The 21,221-nt window shown below is 48.0% G+C and overlaps 1 protein-coding gene across 1 annotated transcript in view; it reads right to left on the reverse strand.

Annotated features, from left to right (window-relative positions):
* LOC308676278 (perforin-1-like) overlaps positions 1–1,939 on the reverse strand; it is a gene marked incomplete at both ends in the record, with an annotated part of 30,147 nt that extends 28,208 nt beyond the window's left edge. The window contains one exon of the mRNA XM_081342091.1: positions 1,918–1,939. Within this exon, the coding sequence (XP_081198217.1) occupies positions 1,918–1,939 (22 nt within the window). The remainder of the gene's footprint in view (positions 1–1,917) is intronic.
* Positions 1,940–21,221: the final 19,282 nt, after the last annotated feature.

Genomic DNA, 21,221 nt, shown 5'->3' on the forward strand with positions numbered 1-21,221 from the left:
ACGTGAGCAGTTTTTCAGTGTTTTATTGTTTTGACACCACTGGCCACTAAGTTTCAGGAAGAGTAACTGTGGGATTTATTCTCACATTCTTATTAAGATTACCTCAGAGACAGCGGTGACTAACGGAAACCATTGAGGAAGAAGCTGCCATGGTTTATATAGGGGTGTCCAATCTTGGTGATGTTAAGACTTGGAAAGGACCTTGGAGGTCTTCTAGCCCAACCCACGGCTCAAGCATGAGATCCTATACCACAGGTGTCAAACTTGCCACCTCACGTGATGTGTCGTGACGTATCATGACTTTTTTCACATTGCAGGAACTGGGGTGGGCACGGCCTCCGCATAATGCAACCAGGCGGCAGGTTGACACGCCTGCCCTATACGATTCCAGACAAGTGGCTGTCCAGTTTCTGCTAAAAAGCCTCCGGTGATGAAGCACCCACGACTGTTCCACTGGTTGATTGTTCTCACTGTTAGGAAATTTCTCCTTAATTCTAGATTGCTTCTCTCCTCGATTAGTTTCCATCCATTGTTTCTGGTCTTGTGGTACTTTGGAAAACAGGTTAACCCCCTCTTCTTTGTGGCAGCCCCTCAAATATTGGAACACTGCTATCACATCAACGTAGTCTAGTGAAGACTTAGACATACCCAATTCCTGCAACCATTCTTCATCTTTTAACCTCCAGCCTCTAATCAAGCTGGCTAGGGAATTCTGGGAGCTGAAGTCCACAAGTCTTAAAGCTGCCAGACTTGGACACTCCTGGTTTATACAGTCTGAGCATTGGGGAATCAAAACCTAATAATCTGGAAGAACTCAAGGCCAACATCCACCAAAACGTCCTATCATTCCTTCTGTGGCAACCTTAAAAGTGTGATATTTTGCCTCTGGGGCTTTTGAAAAAAAAATGGAAGCAGATAAAGTAGCCTTCCCCGATAGGTTGACCTGCTCTCTGGATTTGTGACGTTCAACGCCCAGAAACCTCCAGCCAGAAAGACCATCGCTGAGAATTCTGGGAGTTGAAGTCCATCCAACTAAAAACCACCCCTTTTGAAGAGGCCTATACATCCTGGTGCCCTTTAAAATGGCAAGACAGTAGATGAGATGTTTTCATTCCAGGTTGCTGAAGATTGGGCCAGGAGTAAGAGATCCTCTCTGCCATAGAAATGTCTGAGAGTATACCCTGTCTTCCTTCAGCCATTTCCTGGAGGACTGCCAGGTCATAATTTTGCCATGACAAGATGACACCAAAACAGGATGTCCCAGTCAAGAGTCACTGAAACTCCGTCTAAGATACCCACCCATTCCTTCCTGCCTGTCAATAAGAGAATATCTGTAGCTCAAGGCTGAACTGGGGAGACCTTGGTGGTGAGCCTGGTTGTTTGGTTGCAGACACTTCTTTTTACTTGCCTAAGTACCTTCATGAGTGTTCTGTCAATGCTGCTAACACTGGGTGTCCTTGCTTTGACAGTATATGAAGATGCAGCCATTTTCTCTTTAACCGGGCGTGTTGCTTTTAGAGTTAGAATTAGATGATGTTGGTGGGGAGGAAGAATGTGTACGAGGATTAGACAGACATAATAACATAGCAGTAGGGCATTTTTCAAGGCTGTTTTGAAATAAGAGATGATAAAGAAATGGCGGGTTGGAGAACGGGAGGGAAAGCTTGCATTTCAAACTAATTGGAGAATGTGATTTATGACTGTAAATTAGGGGAGTGAATTGTGCTTTGATACTATGAGTTTAGCGGAGGGGAATTCAGATTTCAGTTTCAACCATGTATGTGCCAAAGCTATGCTATTCTATTAAAGATTCTTTAAGGTAAACAATGCCTTGAAGATCTTTGAAGAGTTTCATTTGTCAGAACCATGACATGTTCATTCCATTCTTTTTGTTTCCTTACCTTTTGCCCTTCTAACTTGCTCCTTGGTTCCCCCTCATGTCGACCAGCTGTTCATTCTCACATTTTATATCGGACTACCTAGCCCAAGGGTAGGCAACCTCGGCTCTTTTATGACTCATGGACTTCAACTCCCAGAATTCCTGAGTCAGTTTTTATGAGTCATAAAAGAGCCGAGGTTGCCTACCCCTGACCTAGCCCATCTTCTACCATCAATTTTCCCCACAGTTGGACAAATATGGACACCTCCCAACTAGAAATCCTCCAACAACTCTTCTGATCAAGAGTTGAAATTAAAGCTATCTCTATAGAACCCCTTTTTGAGAAGACTCTCTTTAGAGCAGGGGTCTTCAAACCTGGCCCTTTGATGACTTGTGGACTTCAACTCCCAGAATTCTGGGGGTTGAAGTCCACAAGTCATCAAAGGGCCAAGTTTGAAGACCCCTGCTTTAGAGGATGGTTGTCTTCTGGTCCAACAAGAGAATTCATCTTTTGATTTCATTTCTCCCTTTTTCTTTTTTTCTGGCTTTTCTTAGCCATAGTTAGCATGGCTGCTGGTGATGGAAGCTATGGTTCAACAACACTCAGAAAGTCACCAATTCTTAACATCTGGCCTACACATTGCCCCCTTCTTCTGGTCCTTTTCGTTCTACCATTCTGTTTCTCTGCCCCTCAGAATCTCTTCCCGAGAATCCTATGGATGGTTTAAATCCTGTTCACAGTAATAAATATATTTTCACTCAGAAAAGACGCTGGTGGGCTGCTTTGCACTCTGACCAAGTGAACCTTCCATGACATCACTGCAGGCCAACCAGTCAAGAGTTCAGAGGCTTTGTGGACATAAACGGATGGTAGAAGGACCAAGACTGTAAGGTTTTTTTGGAAGCGTAGTGGGAGAAGAAAACAAGGAAGATTTTCAAACCCAGCAGTCAAAGAGCCTTTATTGCTGAGAAGCTTTTGATTGCAATGGTAAAGAAATATAATAAATACAGAAATAAAATAAAACTTGAAATAAAATTCAATAAGCAAGATAAATTTCAATAGGTGAGATAAGGATAATATAAGGATTCGGTTCCCCACGCCAAAAACGTTGCACCTCCCACATGCAATCCAAGTTAATTTTCCCCTTTTTTTAAAAAAAAAGCAAGCAGTTTATTTTAATCTTTTCTTACAAGCAAGGAAACCCTCAGATAATTTATAAAAACTCTCCAGGAAGAAAGGATAGTTGTTCTTTGCTTCCTCCCTTAATTTTCTCAATTTAATTCTTCTTGCTCTTAAAAAGACATGGAAGGGGGGGGGTGTTTGTTTTTGTTTTTAAAAACCCAGCAATTCCCAGTGGTGGCAGAAACACCTCATAAGATGAATGCATATCACCTTACGAACAGTAAAAAACACACCTCTCCACACGCACACATGTGTGATCTCATAAGATGCAGGCCCCTTTTGCTGAGCAAAATTTCAAAAGCATGAGTCTGGCTTCACACACGCACACTCACACTCACAGACACACACCAGGCACATTTAATTCCCCACTGGGCAGGCCAGTGAACATCTAGTGTGGGCAATGGAGGATGGGAGACACAGCAACCGCACACAGCCAGTGATAAAGTACACCAAGCCCTGCTTGGGAAAAAACGCTGGAGAGACATGCTGGACGGGAGGCCTTGAAAGAACGTGGTCCACACATACACATCGATGAGGCAATCATCATCATCAGTACGCAAAGGGCTTTTAAGCATCTGAGCTGGCTTCTTTCCGCCCAATCACAGGCAGGGCGGGAGGGAGGCGGAGCTTACGAGGGTTCTGTGAGGGGGTCAGGCAGACAATCCGAGGGAGAGTCCTTGTCAGTCTCCGTCCCGTCGTCATGGGGATGGAGATGAGCAGGGAGGAGGGATTCGTAGGTCATGATGGTGGCAGTCACCATGGTGTCCTCGGCGTTCCTGTTCTCTAGGGCTGCATGGGTCTTCAGGTGCTTGCGCAGGTCTGAGGCACCCAGGAAGGCTTTAGAGCAGTGGGGACAGGCATGGGGACGGACCCCCGAGTGGATCCGCTCGTGCTTGCGCAGGCCGGCCCGGTCCGAGAAGCCTTTCCCGCATTCTGGGCATGGAAATGGGCGCAGGCCAGGATGCAGCAGGCGTTCGTGGCGGCGTAGTTCCTGGGTGGAGGCAAAGACCTCCCCACACTCCCCACAGGCAGGCACCACGGTGGCAACCACAATGGCTGATGGGTCACTGAGGAATGGGTCCTGGTTGCCCACAGGGGTGCTCTTGTCATCACTATTCTCATTGCCGTGGGTGCGTTCGTGCTTCCGGAGGCTGGACGACACCACAAAGGCCTTGCCACAGCGGCCGCACTTGAACGGCCGCTCGCCCGAGTGCACACGGTAGTGTTTGGTGAGGCTGGCCCGCTCAGCAAAGCTCTTGCCACACTCCCCGCACTGGTGAGGGCGCTGGCCAGAGTGCACCAGCAGGTGGCGCTTGAGGTCCCATGAAGCCACAAAGCTCTTGTCACACTGTGAACACTTGTGAGGCCTCTCGCCCGTGTGTATGCGCTGGTGCATGGCCAGGTCGGCCGGCTGGCGGAAGGCCTTCCCACACTTGTCGCAGGCGTAGGGCTTGAGGCCCTGGTGGGCTCGCTGATGCCTGCGAAAGCTGGAGGGGTCGCTGAACATTCGTCCACACTGCGGGCAGAGAAAAGGCTTCTCGCCAGAGTGGGTCCGCTGGTGGCTCTGGAAGGAGGACAGCTGGGTGAAGCCTTTCCCACAAAGGTTGCAGCGGTAGGGCTTGTGGGCCGCATGGATGCGCTGGTGGCAGGCCAGCGATGAGGACCGGGAAAAGGCCTTTCCACAGTCCTGGCACAAGAAGGGGCGTTCACCAGTGTGGGAGCGCTCATGATTCTTGAGATCCTTCAGCTCAGCGTATGTCTTGTGGCACACCTCACACTGGTAGGGGCGGAGGCCAGCGTGGGTCCGGCGGTGCTTCCGGAACACCGAGGGGTCGGCAAAGCGCTTGCTGCATTCACCGCAGGAGTATGGCTTCTCGCCCGTATGAGAACGCTGGTGGATCTTCAGCTTGGAAAGAGTGCCATACCCCTTGTGGCACTGCTGGCAGCGGAAAGGCAGGTCTCCCGTGTGCCGGGCCATGTGGACTCGCAGGCAAACAGGCTGCATGAACGCTTTGCCGCACTCGTGGCAAACAAAGGGCTTCTCGCCACTGTGGCTACGCCCGTGGTTCCGCAGCTCGGGGGCCGTTTTGTAAGCCTTGGCACAAAGCTGGCATTGGTACGGGCGCTCTGTTTGGTGGCTGAGCTGGTGCTTGCGAAGTTGAGCCCGGTCAGGAAATTCTTTCCTGCAATTAGGACATGCGAGTTTGGCAGCTATGCCATCCACAGTGCCAGCTGCGTGGGACTTTAAATGACGCAACACCCGTGGCATGCTAGGGAAAGTCTTGCTACAGGTCAGGCACCTGTACCGCCGCCCAGATTGGATGTAGCCAGGCTCTTCCTCCTCCTCCTCCTCCTCCTCCTCCTCCTCCTCCTCCTCCTCCAGCTTCACTTCCACACTAACGTCTCCTTCTTCTGCTTCGGCCATCTTTCCAGAGGATGCCACCTGAAATACACATGGGCATCGCCTTTACAAATTGTCTTTTTACACGGTGAGACAGGGACAGGTGGGGGTGGCATGTACCCCCCCCCCCAGTTCATTTGTGTGATGTTTTGTGACCAAACTGTCAACACTTTCCTTCAGTGACAAAATGTCCGGACAATACCAAAAAATGGGGGGTAGTCCTCATCTTACAACCACAATTGAGCCCAACCTTTCTGTTATTGTGAGTTTTGCCCCATCTTACAACCTTTCTTGCCACAATTGTTAAGTGAACCACTGCATTTGTTAAGTTAGCAGCACGGCTGTTAAGTGAATCTGGCTTCCCCACTGACTTTGCCTGTTGGAAGATCGCAAAAGGGGATCACGTGACCCCGGGACACGGCAACCGTCATTAAATGTGAGTCAATCGCCAAGGGTCTGAATTTTGATCACATGACCCTGGGGATGCTGCAACAGTCGTAAATGTGAAAAACGGTCATGTGTCTCTTTTTTTCAGTGCCGTTGTCACTTTAAACACTCACTAAACTGTTGTGCAGGCATTCCTCAACTGATGACCGCTTGCTTAGCAATCAAAAGTTATGACAAACCTCAAAAAAAGGTATTTATGACCCAGATATGAAGTTCCAACAGCCGCACCCTTGCAGTCACATGACCGTATTTGGGGGTGCTCAACAAAAATTGTCACATGACTGTGATTTATGTTTTTGTCAGAAACCAGCATTTACTTTTTGTTTCCAGTAAAAAAAAGTCCATAATGAACAATAGGTTCAGTTTACAACCGCTACCTTCATTTAATGACTGCTGCATTTGTTTAACAATCAATGCAAAAACGGTTGTAAAATTGGGTTGTGGTCGCTAGACAAGCCACTTAACAACCATAATGATTTAACTGCAGGCTTAATTATGTTTAAAAGCCAAGGAAATAGTGTCCACAGGACATTTTCATTTTCCTCTAATTATGCCTACCACTGTTGTCACATGGATCTCAGCCAGAAAAATATGGCCAAAGCTTGCTCATCTTCTGGACCAGGGGACTTCAAACTTAGCCCTCTGATGACTTGTGGACTTCAACTCCCAGAATTCCTTAGCCAGCGTGCTTGGCTGAGGAATTCTGGGAGTTGAAGTCCACAAGTCATCAAAGGGCCAAGTTTGAAGATCCCTGTTCTGAACCAAGCATTTGGGCTGTTCATGAGCTCTTCATGCAAGCATCTCTGTAGATTGCAACAAGGGGAAAAGGTGGGAAAACCTAGTGCAGGGGTAGGCAACCTTGGCTCTTTTATGACTCATGGACTTCAACTCCCAGAATTCCTGAGCCAGCATAGCTGGCTCAGGAATTCTGGGAGTTGAAGTCCATGAGTCATAAAAGAGCCAAGATTGCCTATCCCTGACCTAGTACATTTCCTGGAGGACAGACATGATCAAAACAAGTAAGGTTTTTTTTAACAAAAAACAATAACCAATTTGCAACCAATTACACCCAGTGGTGAGATTTTGAACAAGTGGCACAGTGATCCAGTAAGGGCAAGAAAGAAAAACTCCCTTATGCTTGCCAGCCCAAGGAGAAGAGAAGAGCAGCACCAAATATCCAAATTTATGGATATTTTCAACTCTAGAGAACTTTCAGAAAGTCAGACTTGTTTGAAAAAAACAAAACACTTGAGTTTTCGCTCAGCTAAATATCAGTTTCCTGATTCAGGGACAGAGTACGTAAGCCAAAAAATTGGATGCCAAGTCAACTGTTCACCACTTAGAAATCTGTCAACAGATACTGGGTACCATCTGATCCTCCCCTTTAGGCACTTCCTTTTTCTCCCATCTGAAGAAGCCTATCTATTTATTGGAATTAGCTTTTGTTTTTACTAACCGCTAAGGACGTTCAGTTCAAATTCAGCCAGCACAGATGGGGCTGAGCTAAAAAAAAAAAAACTAGATCCAGCCCCAAATACATTCTGGAAGACAGCAGAAAAAAAAATTCCTTTTTCTTTCAATCTCAAAGAGACACAGCAGGTGCTTTTTCAACCTGAACACACGACTGAAGCAGAGCCACATGTGGTGGGAATCTTTTGAGTAGGAATAGAGAGAAGCAGATAGGTAGGAGAGCTTCATTAAATCGTCATTGGAAGAGCTAAGACAGTTTGGGGTGGGGGTGGTGAGTAAATTTACACTTCTAATGGGGTTAGCAATTTCCTCAAAATTGGGGAGCATAACTCCCACCCTGAACAACCTGGAGGATGAACAGGAAGAAAGACAGTGATGTCGCTGGACGACTACAACCATTTTATTTGTTTGGTTTGCACTCTGTTCTTTATTATTTGTACAAAGAAAGTGGCAAACACACACGGTAACTCTTTCTTCCTCCTCCTCCTCCTCTTCCTCCCACAACAACAATCCTGTGAGGTGGGCTGGGCTGAGAGAAACTGACTGGCTCAAAGTCACCCAGCTGGCTTTTCCGGCTAAAGTAGAACTTGAAGTTCTGGTCTCTGGCTTTGAGGCTTGGTGCCTTAACCTTTAGACTAGATTGGCTCTCTTTTTTTTGCCCTGTTTTGCCTAATTCTGGGCTATTTTGGAAGGCTGGAGATTGTATGGATAGGGATGAGTTGGTAAGCTTCTATGAAGCTAACTGTCCCTGTTTTCATTCTTTAAAATCCCTGGAATTTGGTGGCGAAGTGACTACATTTTGTCAGTAAGAATATGGGGGGATTGTGGGGCAGGGAAAGCATTTAGGCGTGGGAATTGGAATGACTGAGAGATCCTGTGTTTCTATTTTCACCTCCACTTTTGAGAAACCTCGTGCCACAAAAACTGGGGAAGTTGCTGATGTCACCACTGTCCCCTCCTGAGTTAGGATCTGCGCCTTTCAAAGGGACAGAGCTTTGAAAGAGAAAAAATTAAGACACAGAAACAGACAAAACCAAGAAGGGGACGGCTCTTTTGTATGACCCAACATACCCGATCCATAGCTATTTCTTCTTTTTCCACCCCCCCTCCCCTCCTGGCCTCCGTCACTCCCCTCCTGGTTGCTTTTACTGGCTGTGCGGAATGAACACAGTGGAGGGTTATAATCCAACATAACTGCCAGGTGCAAGATTGGAAAAGCTGGAAGCGACATCTATCCTGTAGTTCATATGCAGATTTCGTAGGGCGTGCATATGGCATTATTAATTTTTAGGAGATGCAAGAAGTTATATGAAATTTCGTTTGTAAGGAGTGTGTAACAGACAAAATAAAAGCAGGAGGAAAAGGTACACAAGTCTACTTGGTATTCCAGAATCAGATTTTTTAAGAAAGAAAGAAAGAAAGAAAGAAAGAAAGAAAGAAAGAGAGAGAGAGAGAGAGAGAGAGAGAGAGAGAGAGAGAGAGAGAGAAAGAAAGAAAGAAAGAAAGAAAGAAAGAAAGAAAGAAAGAAAGAAAGAAAGAAAGAAAGAAAGAAAGAAAGAAAGAGTCTGTAATGTAAGAAGTCAGCATCTGCACCTCAGGGGCGAGGGGAATAGGCAGAAAAAAAAGGCTGCTTGTTTCCTCCACTCTGCCAGAGCAGAGATGGTGGGGAAATTGCCTGCTCTTTGCAAAATGGTTGGATTCAGGATCTGGAGAGAGAGAAGGGAAGAGCGAAGAAAAGGAAAGCCATCAGATGCAGATACAGGGCTAGAATTACAGGAGACAGAAGATTTTGGAGGAAGATAAAATAAAACTGAAAGTCTCTTGAAAAGGGGAGTGCTTGGAATCTGCCGAGCGGAACTGCAATTATTCGCAAGCTCCCTTTCATATACCGCTGAAGAACTCAAAACCTGGAGCTTTAGAGGCTGGGGGGGGGGGAGATGTCAGGTGCAAAAACAAGGCAGAACTGTTTGCTACTAGGACAAAAGACTAGAATAAATAGCAGCCTGCAAAAGAAAGGTTTGCCCGGGCTTTAAAGGTACTCCCAGATGCATGTCTAGGAATAGCAATAGCACTTAGACTTCTGCACTGCTTTACAGAGTCAGCCTGTTGCCCCCGACAATCTGGGCCCTCATTTTACCGACCTCAGAAGGATGGAAGGCTGAGCCAACCTTGAGCCGGCCAGAATCGAACTGCCAAACTGCGGTCAGCCGGCAGTACTGCATTCTAACCACTGCGCCACCACGCAGAATACTATGCAAGAGACCATGCAAGAGTGCAGGGGTGTCAAACTCAATTTCATTGAGGGCCGCATCAGCACTGCGGTTGCCCTCAAGGGGCCGGGTGGGTACGGCCTGGGTGGGCGTGGCCTACTGGGTGGGCGTGGCTAGAGTGTGTGTGGCCTACTGGGTGGGCGTGGCCAGCTCTACATCGTTCGCATCAAGGGTGCCTATAGGGGCCTGGGCAGGAGTGGGACAGATCTGAGGGTCTCCGGGCCAGGGCCAAGGCAGTGGGGGCCATTCCCTCACTGTTTCCAGGATGGCTTCATGGGCCACATGAAACTACTTTGCGGGCCGGATCTGGGCCCCCGGGCCTTGTGTTTGACATGTCTGCAAGAGTGCCTCTGAGGCTGAGCACACCTTGACTGGCGACCGACAGAGAAAGAGAGAAAGAGACCATCCCTGCTCTAGCAGGGAGCTTGGCAATGATGCCATGACATTAGAAGGATGGGTGCTTCTTCTTTCTTTTAGAAAGACAAAATAGGAGACAAAGCTACCAAAGGTTTAGCACACTTATTTCTGGTTTTTTAAAAAAATTCTGGAAAATTGAGCAGCTCAACTCTTATTCCAGTCTTCTGCTGCCAATTGTTATCTTCGTGGTCGATGAGGGAGTGCTGGGGGGGGGCGGGGGGGGCTGAAAAAAGCAAGGCTGGGCAGGAGAAGTCTAGGGCTGCCCACTCCTGCTGTGGGGTGCCTGGCCAATGAGCACACGCCAGCACAATTCGGGCAGCAAAATCAGCAGACGACGTTCTTGCAGGGCAGTTCAGGATGTTCCCCTCTCAGACAAATTCATCTGAGCTTGCCCTGAAATCATGGTCCAATCCCAGAGGGAGGGAGGGGAGGAAAAAGGAAGGAAGGAAGGAAGGAAGGAAGGAAGGAAGGAAGGAAGGAAGGAAGGAAGGAAGGAAGGAAGGAAGGAAGGAAGGAGGGGGGGAGGGAGGAAGGAAACAATAGGTAAGAAACAGCTGTGTAAGATGGAATATATACAGCTCCATGATCAGATCTAGAATAACACTCAGATCATTTCAAGGAAAGGATGAAGGAAAGAAAAAAGAGAAGCAGGGTGAAACTGTAGGAATCCATGATAATCACATCTGCGGATTTCCGAGCTCAGGGTTTATTGCATTAAGAAGTTCCAGGCCAGGTTTCTTCACTTTCTTCCAGAACATAAGGCTACAACTCCCAACAACCCAAAACTGTACACCATCATTGCTTCTCGGTTTGCAACAGCCTTTAGCAATCTGGTGCCCTTCAGTTCGGTTGGACTATGACTATTCCATCATGTCCAGACTGCTTGGCCTTGTAAGATCTAAATAGATCCCAGCTGTCTATTTATCAGGCACCATTCTGTTTCACTTGTCCAGCCCATTTGAGGGAAAAGCACACTTCCTGATTTAGGGGAAAAAATTGACTTTCCCTAAACCACAGGTAGGCAACCTTGGCTCTTTTATGGCTCGTGGACTTCAACTCCCAGAATTCCTGAGCCACCATGGCTCAGCTTGGAAACTCTCCCTTTTCCCTCAGCATGGCTGGCTCAGGAATTCTGGGAGTTGAAGTCCACGAGCCATAAAAGAGCCAAGGTTGCCTACCCCTGCCCTAAACAAAGATGTATGTATAGTGAGTTCCATTTGATTACACTTTCCATGGTTACTCAATGCAGATTAATGTATTGGAGTGGCAACTATTTTATACTCTGTGACATTAGACAGGTGTTTTTTTTTAAAGTAAGTTGTAGCATTATTCTTCAGCAGATGGAAAGCAGAGAGTGGACAAAAGGTCAGTCTGAGAATAATCAGCAATTTAGAATCAAGGTCAGTCTTTTTTTTGGGGGGGGGAAATAGAGCAAACTCTTTCTCTTTTATCAGCAAAGAAGTCTGAAGAGCTTTTCTGTAATTTCCTATCTCCTCTATTTATTTACCTTTTCTATACCTTCCTTTAAGGGACACGGTGGCTCAGTGGGTTAGGACACTGAGCTTGTCGATCAGCAGGTCGGCAGTTTGGCGGGTCGAATCCCAAGTGCCGCGTAACAGAATGAGCGCCTGTTACTCGTCCCAGCTTCTGCCAACCTAGCAGTTCGAAAGCACATAAAAAATGCAAGTAGAAAAATAGGGACCACTACGGTGGGAAGGCAACAGCGTTCCGTGCGCCTTTGGCATCTAGTCATGCCGGCCACATGACCACGGAGACGTCCTCGGACAAGCGCTGGCTCTTTGGCTTTGAAACGGAGATGAGCACTAGAGTCGGAAACAACTAGCACGCATGTGCGGGGGAACCTTTACCTTTACCTTATACCTTCCTTTCTCTCAGAAATGCCCAGAGCACTTTGCACAGGAGTAGTAAAAGCACAATTAAATAAAAACACTCCATGTAGACCAACAATTCTTAAAACTACTTTTTAAAAGAGCCACTAGAAAGACAATCTGCTCTTGGGGGCAGCCTTTTTCGATTGTCTAAAATAGTGTTTCTCGATCTTGAGAACTTTTCAAGATATGTGAACTTCAACTCCCAGAATTCCTGGGTGGATGTCTATAGAGATTCTCAGTCATCCAGGTCATAGTTGACCCCAACTTCATTTTTTCCTTGAAGACATTTCGCTTCTCATCCAAGAAGCTTCTTCAGATCGGACCAAAGACGGGAGGAATATAAATCCTTCCACCATTTGGTCAGAGCTGAAGAAGCTTCTTGGATGAGAAGTGAAGTGCCTCCAAGGAAAAAAACAAAGTCCAGTTGCCTTTTGGAAAAAAAAAGCACCTTTGGGATATGGGTGGCTGGGGAATTCTGGGAGTTGATGTCTACATAACTTAAAATGCTCAAGGCTGAGGCACACTGATTTAAGGGCAAAGCAGGTGCAGTCAACCCTACCTCCCTTGGGAGACTGTTCCATGCCAGGGGTGCCACTATCATAAAGGTCCTGCTCCTGCCCATTCCCTGACAAAAGGGGGTGGGGATGAGCTGGGCATCCTAGATGATCCTACTGCAGCTATTGGATGGCAGTTGGGGGGATACAATCAAGTCAATGGGTAGGCCTACTGTCGAAATCATCCCCAGGAGAAGACACCGTGCGCTGTTTTTGACCGAGAGCTAGGGGGGAAAAAAAGACATCCCCCCCTTTTTTTTCCTGAAACAAGCCGAAGGGACAAAGGGCATGCGGCTGGATGGCTGGCACGCTTTGTGCTCTGCGTGTCGAAGAATCGCCTCCCCCTCCCTCCCTCCCTCCCTCTCGCCCCCATCCCCCCAGGCAGAAAGTCTGGGACTCGCCAGACCTGCAATCCGACCGGGAAAGCAAGGCTGCGGCAACATCGTTTCCAAAAGGGTAACTAATTAACTAGCTCGGTCCGCCAGCCGCAGCCCTCCGAGCGCTGGAAGGCCGACGCGGGTACCGATCTGGCCGGCTTTTCGCGGCCAGGATCGAGTGGTCCTCCAGAGCCACCCACCAACCGCGCCCGCAACTGCGGCGTGGTACACATAAACACACACACACACACACACACACACACAGATGCTCGGTGGGGCCGGCCAGCCGAGCCCAGCCGGAGCCCCTTCTGCAAAATGGCTGTCTCTAGGACCGAGGGACCACCCCACACACACCCGACGGGAGTCGGAAGGCCAGCCGCCCGCACCCGCTGGGCTTTCTGCCGCCGCCTCCCAGCAGGCGGTGGGCCAAGGCGGCGATGCCAACAGCGGCAGCTCTTTGCATCCCCAGCAAAGCGGCCGCTCTTGGCCATCCCGGGCGGCAAAATGGCTGGCTTTAGGACCAGGGGACAGCGACCTGCCAGGCGGGGGAGAGGGACCGGCTTTCAGGGCTCGGCATCGGGAGCAGCTTCGGGGCTGCTCGTCCTTCCAGCGGGAGGAAAGGAGGGAGAGGAGCCGAGCCGGAGCCCCCGCGGCGAAGCAAAGCCCAGCCCCAGCGGCGGGGCCCCGGCCCCCGCCTTACCTGCTGGTGGCTCCCTTTGTCTAGAGGGGCTCTCCCCTTTCTCTGCGGCTCGACGCAGCCGAGCGCTAGGACCGCGGAGGAAAGAGGAGGAAATGGAGGCGCGGGGCGGGGCGCGTGCGGGGAAAGCGCGGGGGGGGGGTTTGTCCAGCTGCAATGAACTGGAACTGCAGGCATCTACTCTTCCTCCTCCCCCCCCTCTCCGGCTGCCTTTGAGACGTTGGATTAGAAGAGGGGGGGGATACGAAAGGGGTAGGGGAGGCGAGGGGCAGGCAGGAAGTGTGGCATTTCCCTGGGGGGGGGGGGAAAGCGGGCAGGCGTTGCACCAGGCGGAAGTGCGGCGAAGCCACTCCGGGGAACGGTGTGGAGAGTGCACCAGAGGGGAGGGGTAATGGCCAGGAAGCTAGCGCGGGTGGTGTTACCTAGTTTTGGATAATGAAACGTCTGCAAGAAAATAAAAACAAATAAACCTTTATTGTCAAAGTACAACATGTGTACATTGAGATTAACTGAGCCTCCCCCCCTGCTCTCCTGAGAAAGCACCAAGAACCCCTCATTTTTCATTTTCCTCTAATTATGCCTACCACTGTTGCCACATGGACCTCAGCCAGAAAAATATGGCCAAAGCTTGCTCATCTTCTGGACCAGGGATCTTCAGACTTGGCCCTTTGATGACTTGTGGACTTCAACTCCCAGAATTCCTTAGCCAGCTTGCCTGGCTGAGGAATTCTGAGAGTTGAAGTCCACAAGTCATCAAAGGGCCAAGTTTGAAGACCCCTGTTCTGGACCAAGCATTTGGGCTGTTCATGAGCTCTTCATGCAAGCATCTCTTTAGATTGCAACAAGGGGAAAAGGTGGGAAAACTTAGGGCAGGGGTAGGCAACCTTGGCTCTTTTATGACTGATGGACTTCAACTCCCAGAATTCCTGAGCCAGCATGAAGCTCTTTCTCCTCTTGGCTTCATGGACGAGGCCCGGCTCGCCGCTGTCTTCTTCCCAGGGTGTCTCAAAGGTGCTTTTTCAAAAGGCAACCGGACTGAGTTTTTTTTTATCTTTGAGGAAGAACATCAAAACGTTTTGTTTCTCATCCAAGAAACTTCATCGGTTGATGAACTGATTCTTGAATGAGAAACGAAATGTTTTGTTCTTCCTCAAAGAGGAGGGGGAAAAAAACCCCCAGTACGGTTGCCTTTTGAAAAAGCACCTTTGTGACAACTATGACCTGGATGACTGAGAATCTCCAAAGACAACTTTCCCGGGTGATTTTTGTCTTCCCGATTTCTCTATCGTTCCAAGATTTCTGCGTGGTCTCCCATCCCAAATGCGCTAACTTGCTAACATCTGCAGTGTGTGGAACGGGTAGAAGTCCCAGAGACATGAGTGAGGATCGGAGCCAATTCTGACAAGCTAGAGCACAATGCAACACAGGATTTCTTCGCCTGCAGTAAACCAGCTTTGCTTTGCTTTTGTTGCTGCTGTTCCTTTTCCACTGCAACAAGAAGTGAATGACGCCCGGAGGGCTTTCTGCGATTCGTTTCTGCTCGGGAGCCGCTGAGAGGCGAACAGTTCTGAAGTCAAGGCTTTCCTTTCGCCAAAGAGAGAGCGGAAATGTGAATCGCGCCACTATAGATGCTATACGCTCCAGTTCAGATATATATATAGTCCAGCCAAGTGAGGGATATAGAGCACGGCCCTATATATTTGCAACACTTCAGAAGAGGCGATTCTTTACTTTTAAAAACAAAAACACGGGTCTTCTAAGAACGTTGACACGTTTCCATTGTTCAGTATCCCGCGTAGATGCAGATTTTCAACGCCGCTCTACCCTTTGAATCTCTATGGCGAAATCGCTACACAGCTTTGGGAGAACGGACAAGTGGTTTCACCTTAGACCGGAAACAAGACAATAAGGCGGTGTACGTAGAGATAGAAAACCCTTAGAACGCTCCGTCCTCCTTTCGGCACTTCCGTTCTAAGCAAACAGGTCTACACGCTTAAGTCCTCCCTCCTCCGCGAAGGTTTTCCTCATAGGCTTCCCGAGACCAGAACGGAAGAGTTGAAGATACTCACCCGAAACGCGCGTTTAAAATTTAAAACAAAAATTACGATTTTGAGGAGGCGACGGCGGCGGGAGACGGGGTGGGGTGGGAGAAGCCTTTAGAAAGGACCCTTTGCCTGCCATAGAGAAAAGGCGGCACCGGAAGTCTCTTCCCGTCTCACCAGGCAGGGGGGAACGCTTTAAGGGGTGCACATTTCCTGTTTCCTAGCAACAAAAGGAAGTATTTGTTGTTGCCCTCTCCTCCGGGACGCTGACCAGGGAATCCCGGGGTCTCCAGGCGAGAGGCGTTGCGGGGGCCCCCCAGCCCGGCGTGCGGGACCCGTCAGGGAGCGGCGGGACGTCCGAGCGGCCCGGAGGATTTGGCCTTGCCCGGCTTTGGTTCCCCTCGGCCCGCTCCGTCCGTTGCTGGGCGAAGAGCTCGGCGGCTCTCTTCCCGGGAAATGGTGCGTCGTCGCGGGGCCTCTTTTCTACCTCAGGGCGGGATCCCGCGTGGACCGTGAGCCTCCCGCCCGTCCGCCTCGAGAAGCCGCCCGGGAAGCGGGCCCGTGGACGGGGAGCTGCCTCGCTCGCGCTCCGGGATCCGAAATCTCAGGGTTTGGCGGGGGGGGGGGGCCGCTCGTCGCTGCTGATCGCGGCCTCCTTCGACGCCCGAACGCCGCCTTTCCCGCCGATGCCTTAGAAAAGCCTGGAATACCTGCGGGCTGCTGCTGCTGTTGCCCTACTTGAACGGGATGCTTCTCGGTGGGATGTCCTGAAATGCACTGGAGTCTACGGTTGGCGGTCCAGCTCCTCGCCTCTCTCTCTCTCTCTCAGCACTCAGGGTCTCCTCGTGTTCTTCTTCGGCCTCTGGGCCCGAGGCTTCTTCCTTGATACCTCCTGCTCTGAATGAAGATGGGGCTCTGAAGGCCTCCCTCGATCTTGAAGAGTGTTGCCTTTGAAGGACTTGGCTCTTGGGAAAGCCCAGGGGGTTGGTTGTTCCCCTGCTCTGTAGCTTGAACTCAGCCCGCCGCCCCCCCGGAACGGAAAAATCAACTTACACCCACTCGTCGCCAACTTCTTTTGTGATTTGTGCATGTTTTAATGTACATTAAGATGTCCGCCTCTTGGCCGCGTTCCCTGTTTTGGGAGGAAGGACGTTTGTGTCGGTGGCTCCTGATGAATGAACGTTGTGCTGGTTTGGTAAACTCAGAATGATCGGACAGGTAAGGTCAGGTATGTGCGTGCATGGGTGCGTGCACGCGTTCGCTTGTATTCAGTGCATAGTTCTTCCAGTCTGGTTGCCATCCGTTCCCATTAACTGCAGTTTGCGTGGTGAGGTTCAGGGATGATGGGGGGTTACAGGCCCAACCATCTGGAGATTGGGCAAGATTGGGCAAAGCCTGGCTCCAGAAAAATGTAGTATAAAGTTTTTGTGCGCTATAAGTCTTATTTATTATAAAACCCATGCTTTTGTTGTTGGGTGAGGAAAAATTTAGTTTAAAGTACTTCTTCCTTTTTCCTGGATCTCTCCTTGTGCCTTGAGATTAGAATAAAGTACAGTAATTGGGCAGGAGAAGGCAGACACACAAGGAAATTTCTGTTATTGAGCAGAACAAAAAAATAAAAGAATGACATCTGGTGAAATCAAACTCTGTTATGGGCACTGAGATATCTAGTTTATTAGACCTACCTAAGAACCTTGTTCCTTAGAAAGAGGTATAAAACTAGTGTTTTGTTCTGCTTCAGAAACTCCTAAATTTCTGGCTTATAGTCTCGGACCTAAGCTAGTTTCCTCTCCCTTTCAAAACACAATTGTCAGTCTTTCTGTTCTTAGAGAACAGGATAATTATAGTCCATTGTGCTGCAAGGCCTCCAATTGGAAAAGGTTACTTTACATCGCTGCAACAAAAAACCAGTTCTAACACACCCTATCCACAAATTGAGGATTTCATAATTTGAGGTCACTTGATTTATTGTTACTTAACTATGCCCCTTCTTCTTACCTGTGTTTTAGGGCTCAGAAGCTGAAACTTGCTGATTTAGGTTTTAAAAAGCCAGTGTGGTTTACTTAGCACATTTGTTCTCAGAGCAGCTTTTATTCTTGACACTACATGTGTTTGTTATAAAACGTCTCCCACCGTATCAAATTAATGCATAAAGGAAGCTAACAAGATGCATGTTATAAGAGCTTCCCCCACCACCACCACCTCAAAATACCCTGAGCAATAGCCATTGCTATATTTTTGGGTCACTTCTTTCGTAATACGATTGTGTATTAAGAACCAAAGAGTGAATAATCAATATTCTAATACCTATCACAACCAGCCAGATATTTCCAGGAAGTCTACAACCAGGGCATAACAACATTTCCTTTTGTGTCCTGACATGACCCTTTTCTAAGAAGCTGGCATTCATTCCATTTTTATTATTATTATTATTTTTTGTGTGACTGGCAGTGTTTGTAATGGCTCCTTTTCTGATTTGCTATTGGCTGGTTCCTGCGGGAAGACATTGCAAAAGAGGGAGGTGGAAAAATTAGAGCACATACATGTAACAATCTTCTTCACAGAAGTACCCTCCAGATACGAAAATGCAGGAAGTTCTTGACTTACAACAATTCACTTAGTGACGATCTGAAGTTAAAATGGCACTTTAAAAAGTAACTTACGATTGTTTTTCACACATATGACCCCTGCAGCATCCCCACGGTCACCTGATCAAAATTCGGGCGTTTGGCAACTGGTTCATATTTATGACGGTTGCAGTGTCCCAGGGTCATGTGATCCCCTTTTGCAACCTTCTGACAAAATCAGTGGGGAAGCCAGAGTCATTGACAACTGTGTTACTAACTTAACTGCAGTGATTCACTTTACAACCGTGGCAAAGAGAGGTCATAAAACAGGGGAGGAGGAAAATCACTTAGCTGTCTCAGCAATAGGCATTTTGGGCTCAGTCGTGGTCGTAAGTCAGGGACTACTTGCGGTACCAAATTCATGAGCAGAGTCCTGCAGCTCCAACATATTAAGCGTATTGCATGGATTGAGCCACTACGGCTTGCAAACTGGTTTGTGGTTTACTGTGTTGGGTAGACCGTATTCAGTCAATCCTGATTAGCGTGGCTAGCCAAAGAAAAGTGAGGCAGCCACTCCATCCGTGCCAGGAGCCTGGGCTTTTCCCACTGATGAGGACCCCAAAAATTACTTCGGAGCCGCCAGATGAGAAGTCTGAAAGCACCTTTGCGGACGAGCCAACCTTTATTAAAAGGCACGCGCTTTCAGGAGCTGCCCTTGGAGTAGGTACGCTTAGTTTTTAAACTGGGATGGGGAAGAGAGAGAGAAAAACGGGTGGGTTATGCAGATGCGACTTCAGACATGATGGATTTCAAGTACCTTGTCCCTTAATGATTGTAACGGGTTAAAAACCCATTTTTGTGAGTGTGGAGATGAGCTGAAACCTTTTCCTCTGTGCGAGTTCAGCAGTTCCTCAATAGGAGGAGCTGTTAGAATCCTGTTTTTCCAAAACAAATCATTCGGAAGTCTGCTGTAAAGTGTCCAGGGAGATTAGGATGCAGTTCACAAAAGCCTGTGCATTTTAGTATTATGCCATTGGGGACTAGTCCCGCTAGACACAATGTTTTTCCTGCTATCTTACTGGGTTTTTTCCCCCTTCTTTGGAGGGTGGGAGCTTTTTGGTGCTTACCCTAATAAAAGCTTTGTCCCTATTTAAAAAAACAAACAAACACAACACTAAAGCTAGTCCTCGACTTACAATCACAATTGAGCCCAAAATTTCTGTTGCTAAGTGAGACGGTTGTTGAGTGAATTTTGCCCCCATTTTTAACAACCTTTCTTGCCCCAGTTGTTAAGCGAATCGCTGCAGTTGTTAAGTTAGTGACACGGTTGTTAAGTGAATCTGGCTTCCCCATTGATTTTGCTTATCAAAAGGTCGCAAAAGCAGATCCCGTGACCCGGGACACTACAGCCGTCATAAATATGAACCAGTTGCCAAGCATCTGGATTTTGATCACATGACCCTGAGGGTGCTGGCAACAGTCTTTAAGTGTGAAAAACGGTCATACGTCACTTTTTCCAGTGGCGTTGTAACTTTGAACTGTTGTAAGTTGAGGACTACCCGTATAGCTCTTGAGGTGAGCTGGTGTAGTGCTTTTAGGCCCCGAAGCTAGAAACCAGGAGACTGTGAGTTGGACATGAAGCCAATGCAGTGACCTCCTCTCAAATCTAGGAAGAAACTAGTAAACCTCTGAAAAACATTACCAAGAAAACTGCAGGGACTGGTCCAAGCACTCACCAGAAGCCAAGACTGACTTGAAGGCACAGCTTCCTATTACCGGTAATGGAGCAGCAAGAAGGGGAAAAAATCTCTTTCTCTTGGCCCTTTTTCATGGTTCCTTTTGGTGAACTTCCATCCCTGTTTTTAAAGCTGTCTTTGAAACTGCAAGAATGAGCGCCACAGTTGCATTTTTACACACAGACAAGCTTGCAGGTGCTACTAATGTGGCTCAGACTTTTCCGATTGTGAAAAAAAGAGAGGACTGAAAGGAAGGGATTTTTAAACAGTAGTAAAGTTGCAAAAATATATAAATGGAGGAAGAAATTGGGGGAAAAAAACCAATTAAGAAACTGCCTCTCCATAATTAACATTTACTGCATTTGGCAGAGTTGTTCTTAAAGGGATGTAACAGATGGCCGGCCGGCTGAATATTGTGTGTGTGTGTGTGTGTGTGTGTGTGTGTGTAAATGACCCTGTGTAACAAAGACACTAGAGTTAAAAATGGGAAATATGAAATAAATGGAACAGCAAAAGAAGTTGGGGGGAAACTCCACAATTATCCCATCAAGCTCTAGAGAGTGTTTCTCAACTATGGGCAATTTTAAGATGCGTGGACTTCAACTCCCAGAATTCCCCAGGCAGCATGCTCACTCAGAAATTCTGGGAATTGAAGTCCACACATGTTAAGGTGGCCAAGGTTGAGCAACATTACTCTAGAAAGCTTTAATCAATTAGTAAAACTAAAGAGTGACAGAATAAAGTGACATATAGTGACAGTCCACCTGTTGCCAATTCCCCTCAGAAAATTAGGCATCCTTTATGGCAGGGGTCTTCAAACTTGGCCCTTTTATGACTTGTGGACTTCAACTGCCAGAATTCCTCAGCCAGACACGCTGGCTGAGGAATTCTGGGAGTTGAAGTCCTCAAGTCATAAAAGGGCCAAGTTTGAAGACCCCTGCTTTATGGGGTAAAAGGTCTCCCGTCTCTGTTAAATACTGTAAGATACTCATAAGACGCCCAGGTTCTGTGATTACCAGTTGTATGGCTTCCTATTATACCATAGCGCGCCCCCCCCCCCCTTTTTTAAGTCAAAGGTTTGACATGAAACTTGAACTGGAATTCTGTACAGAAGAAAAACTCAGTCTTGACTCTACACCTGGTGTAAATTTACACCTGGTATAAATCCACTTTAACTTTTGTGGATTTCAATTCCCAGCATTCCCTAGCCAGCATGCTGACTGGGGAATTCTGGGAGTTGAAGCCCACATGCCTTAAGGCTGCCAAAGTTAAGAAAAGCTGCTCTACGC

The sequence above is a fragment of the Vipera berus genome (assembly GCF_964194415.1).
Source record: "Vipera berus genome assembly, chromosome: W".
NCBI lineage: Eukaryota > Metazoa > Chordata > Lepidosauria > Squamata > Viperidae > Vipera > Vipera berus.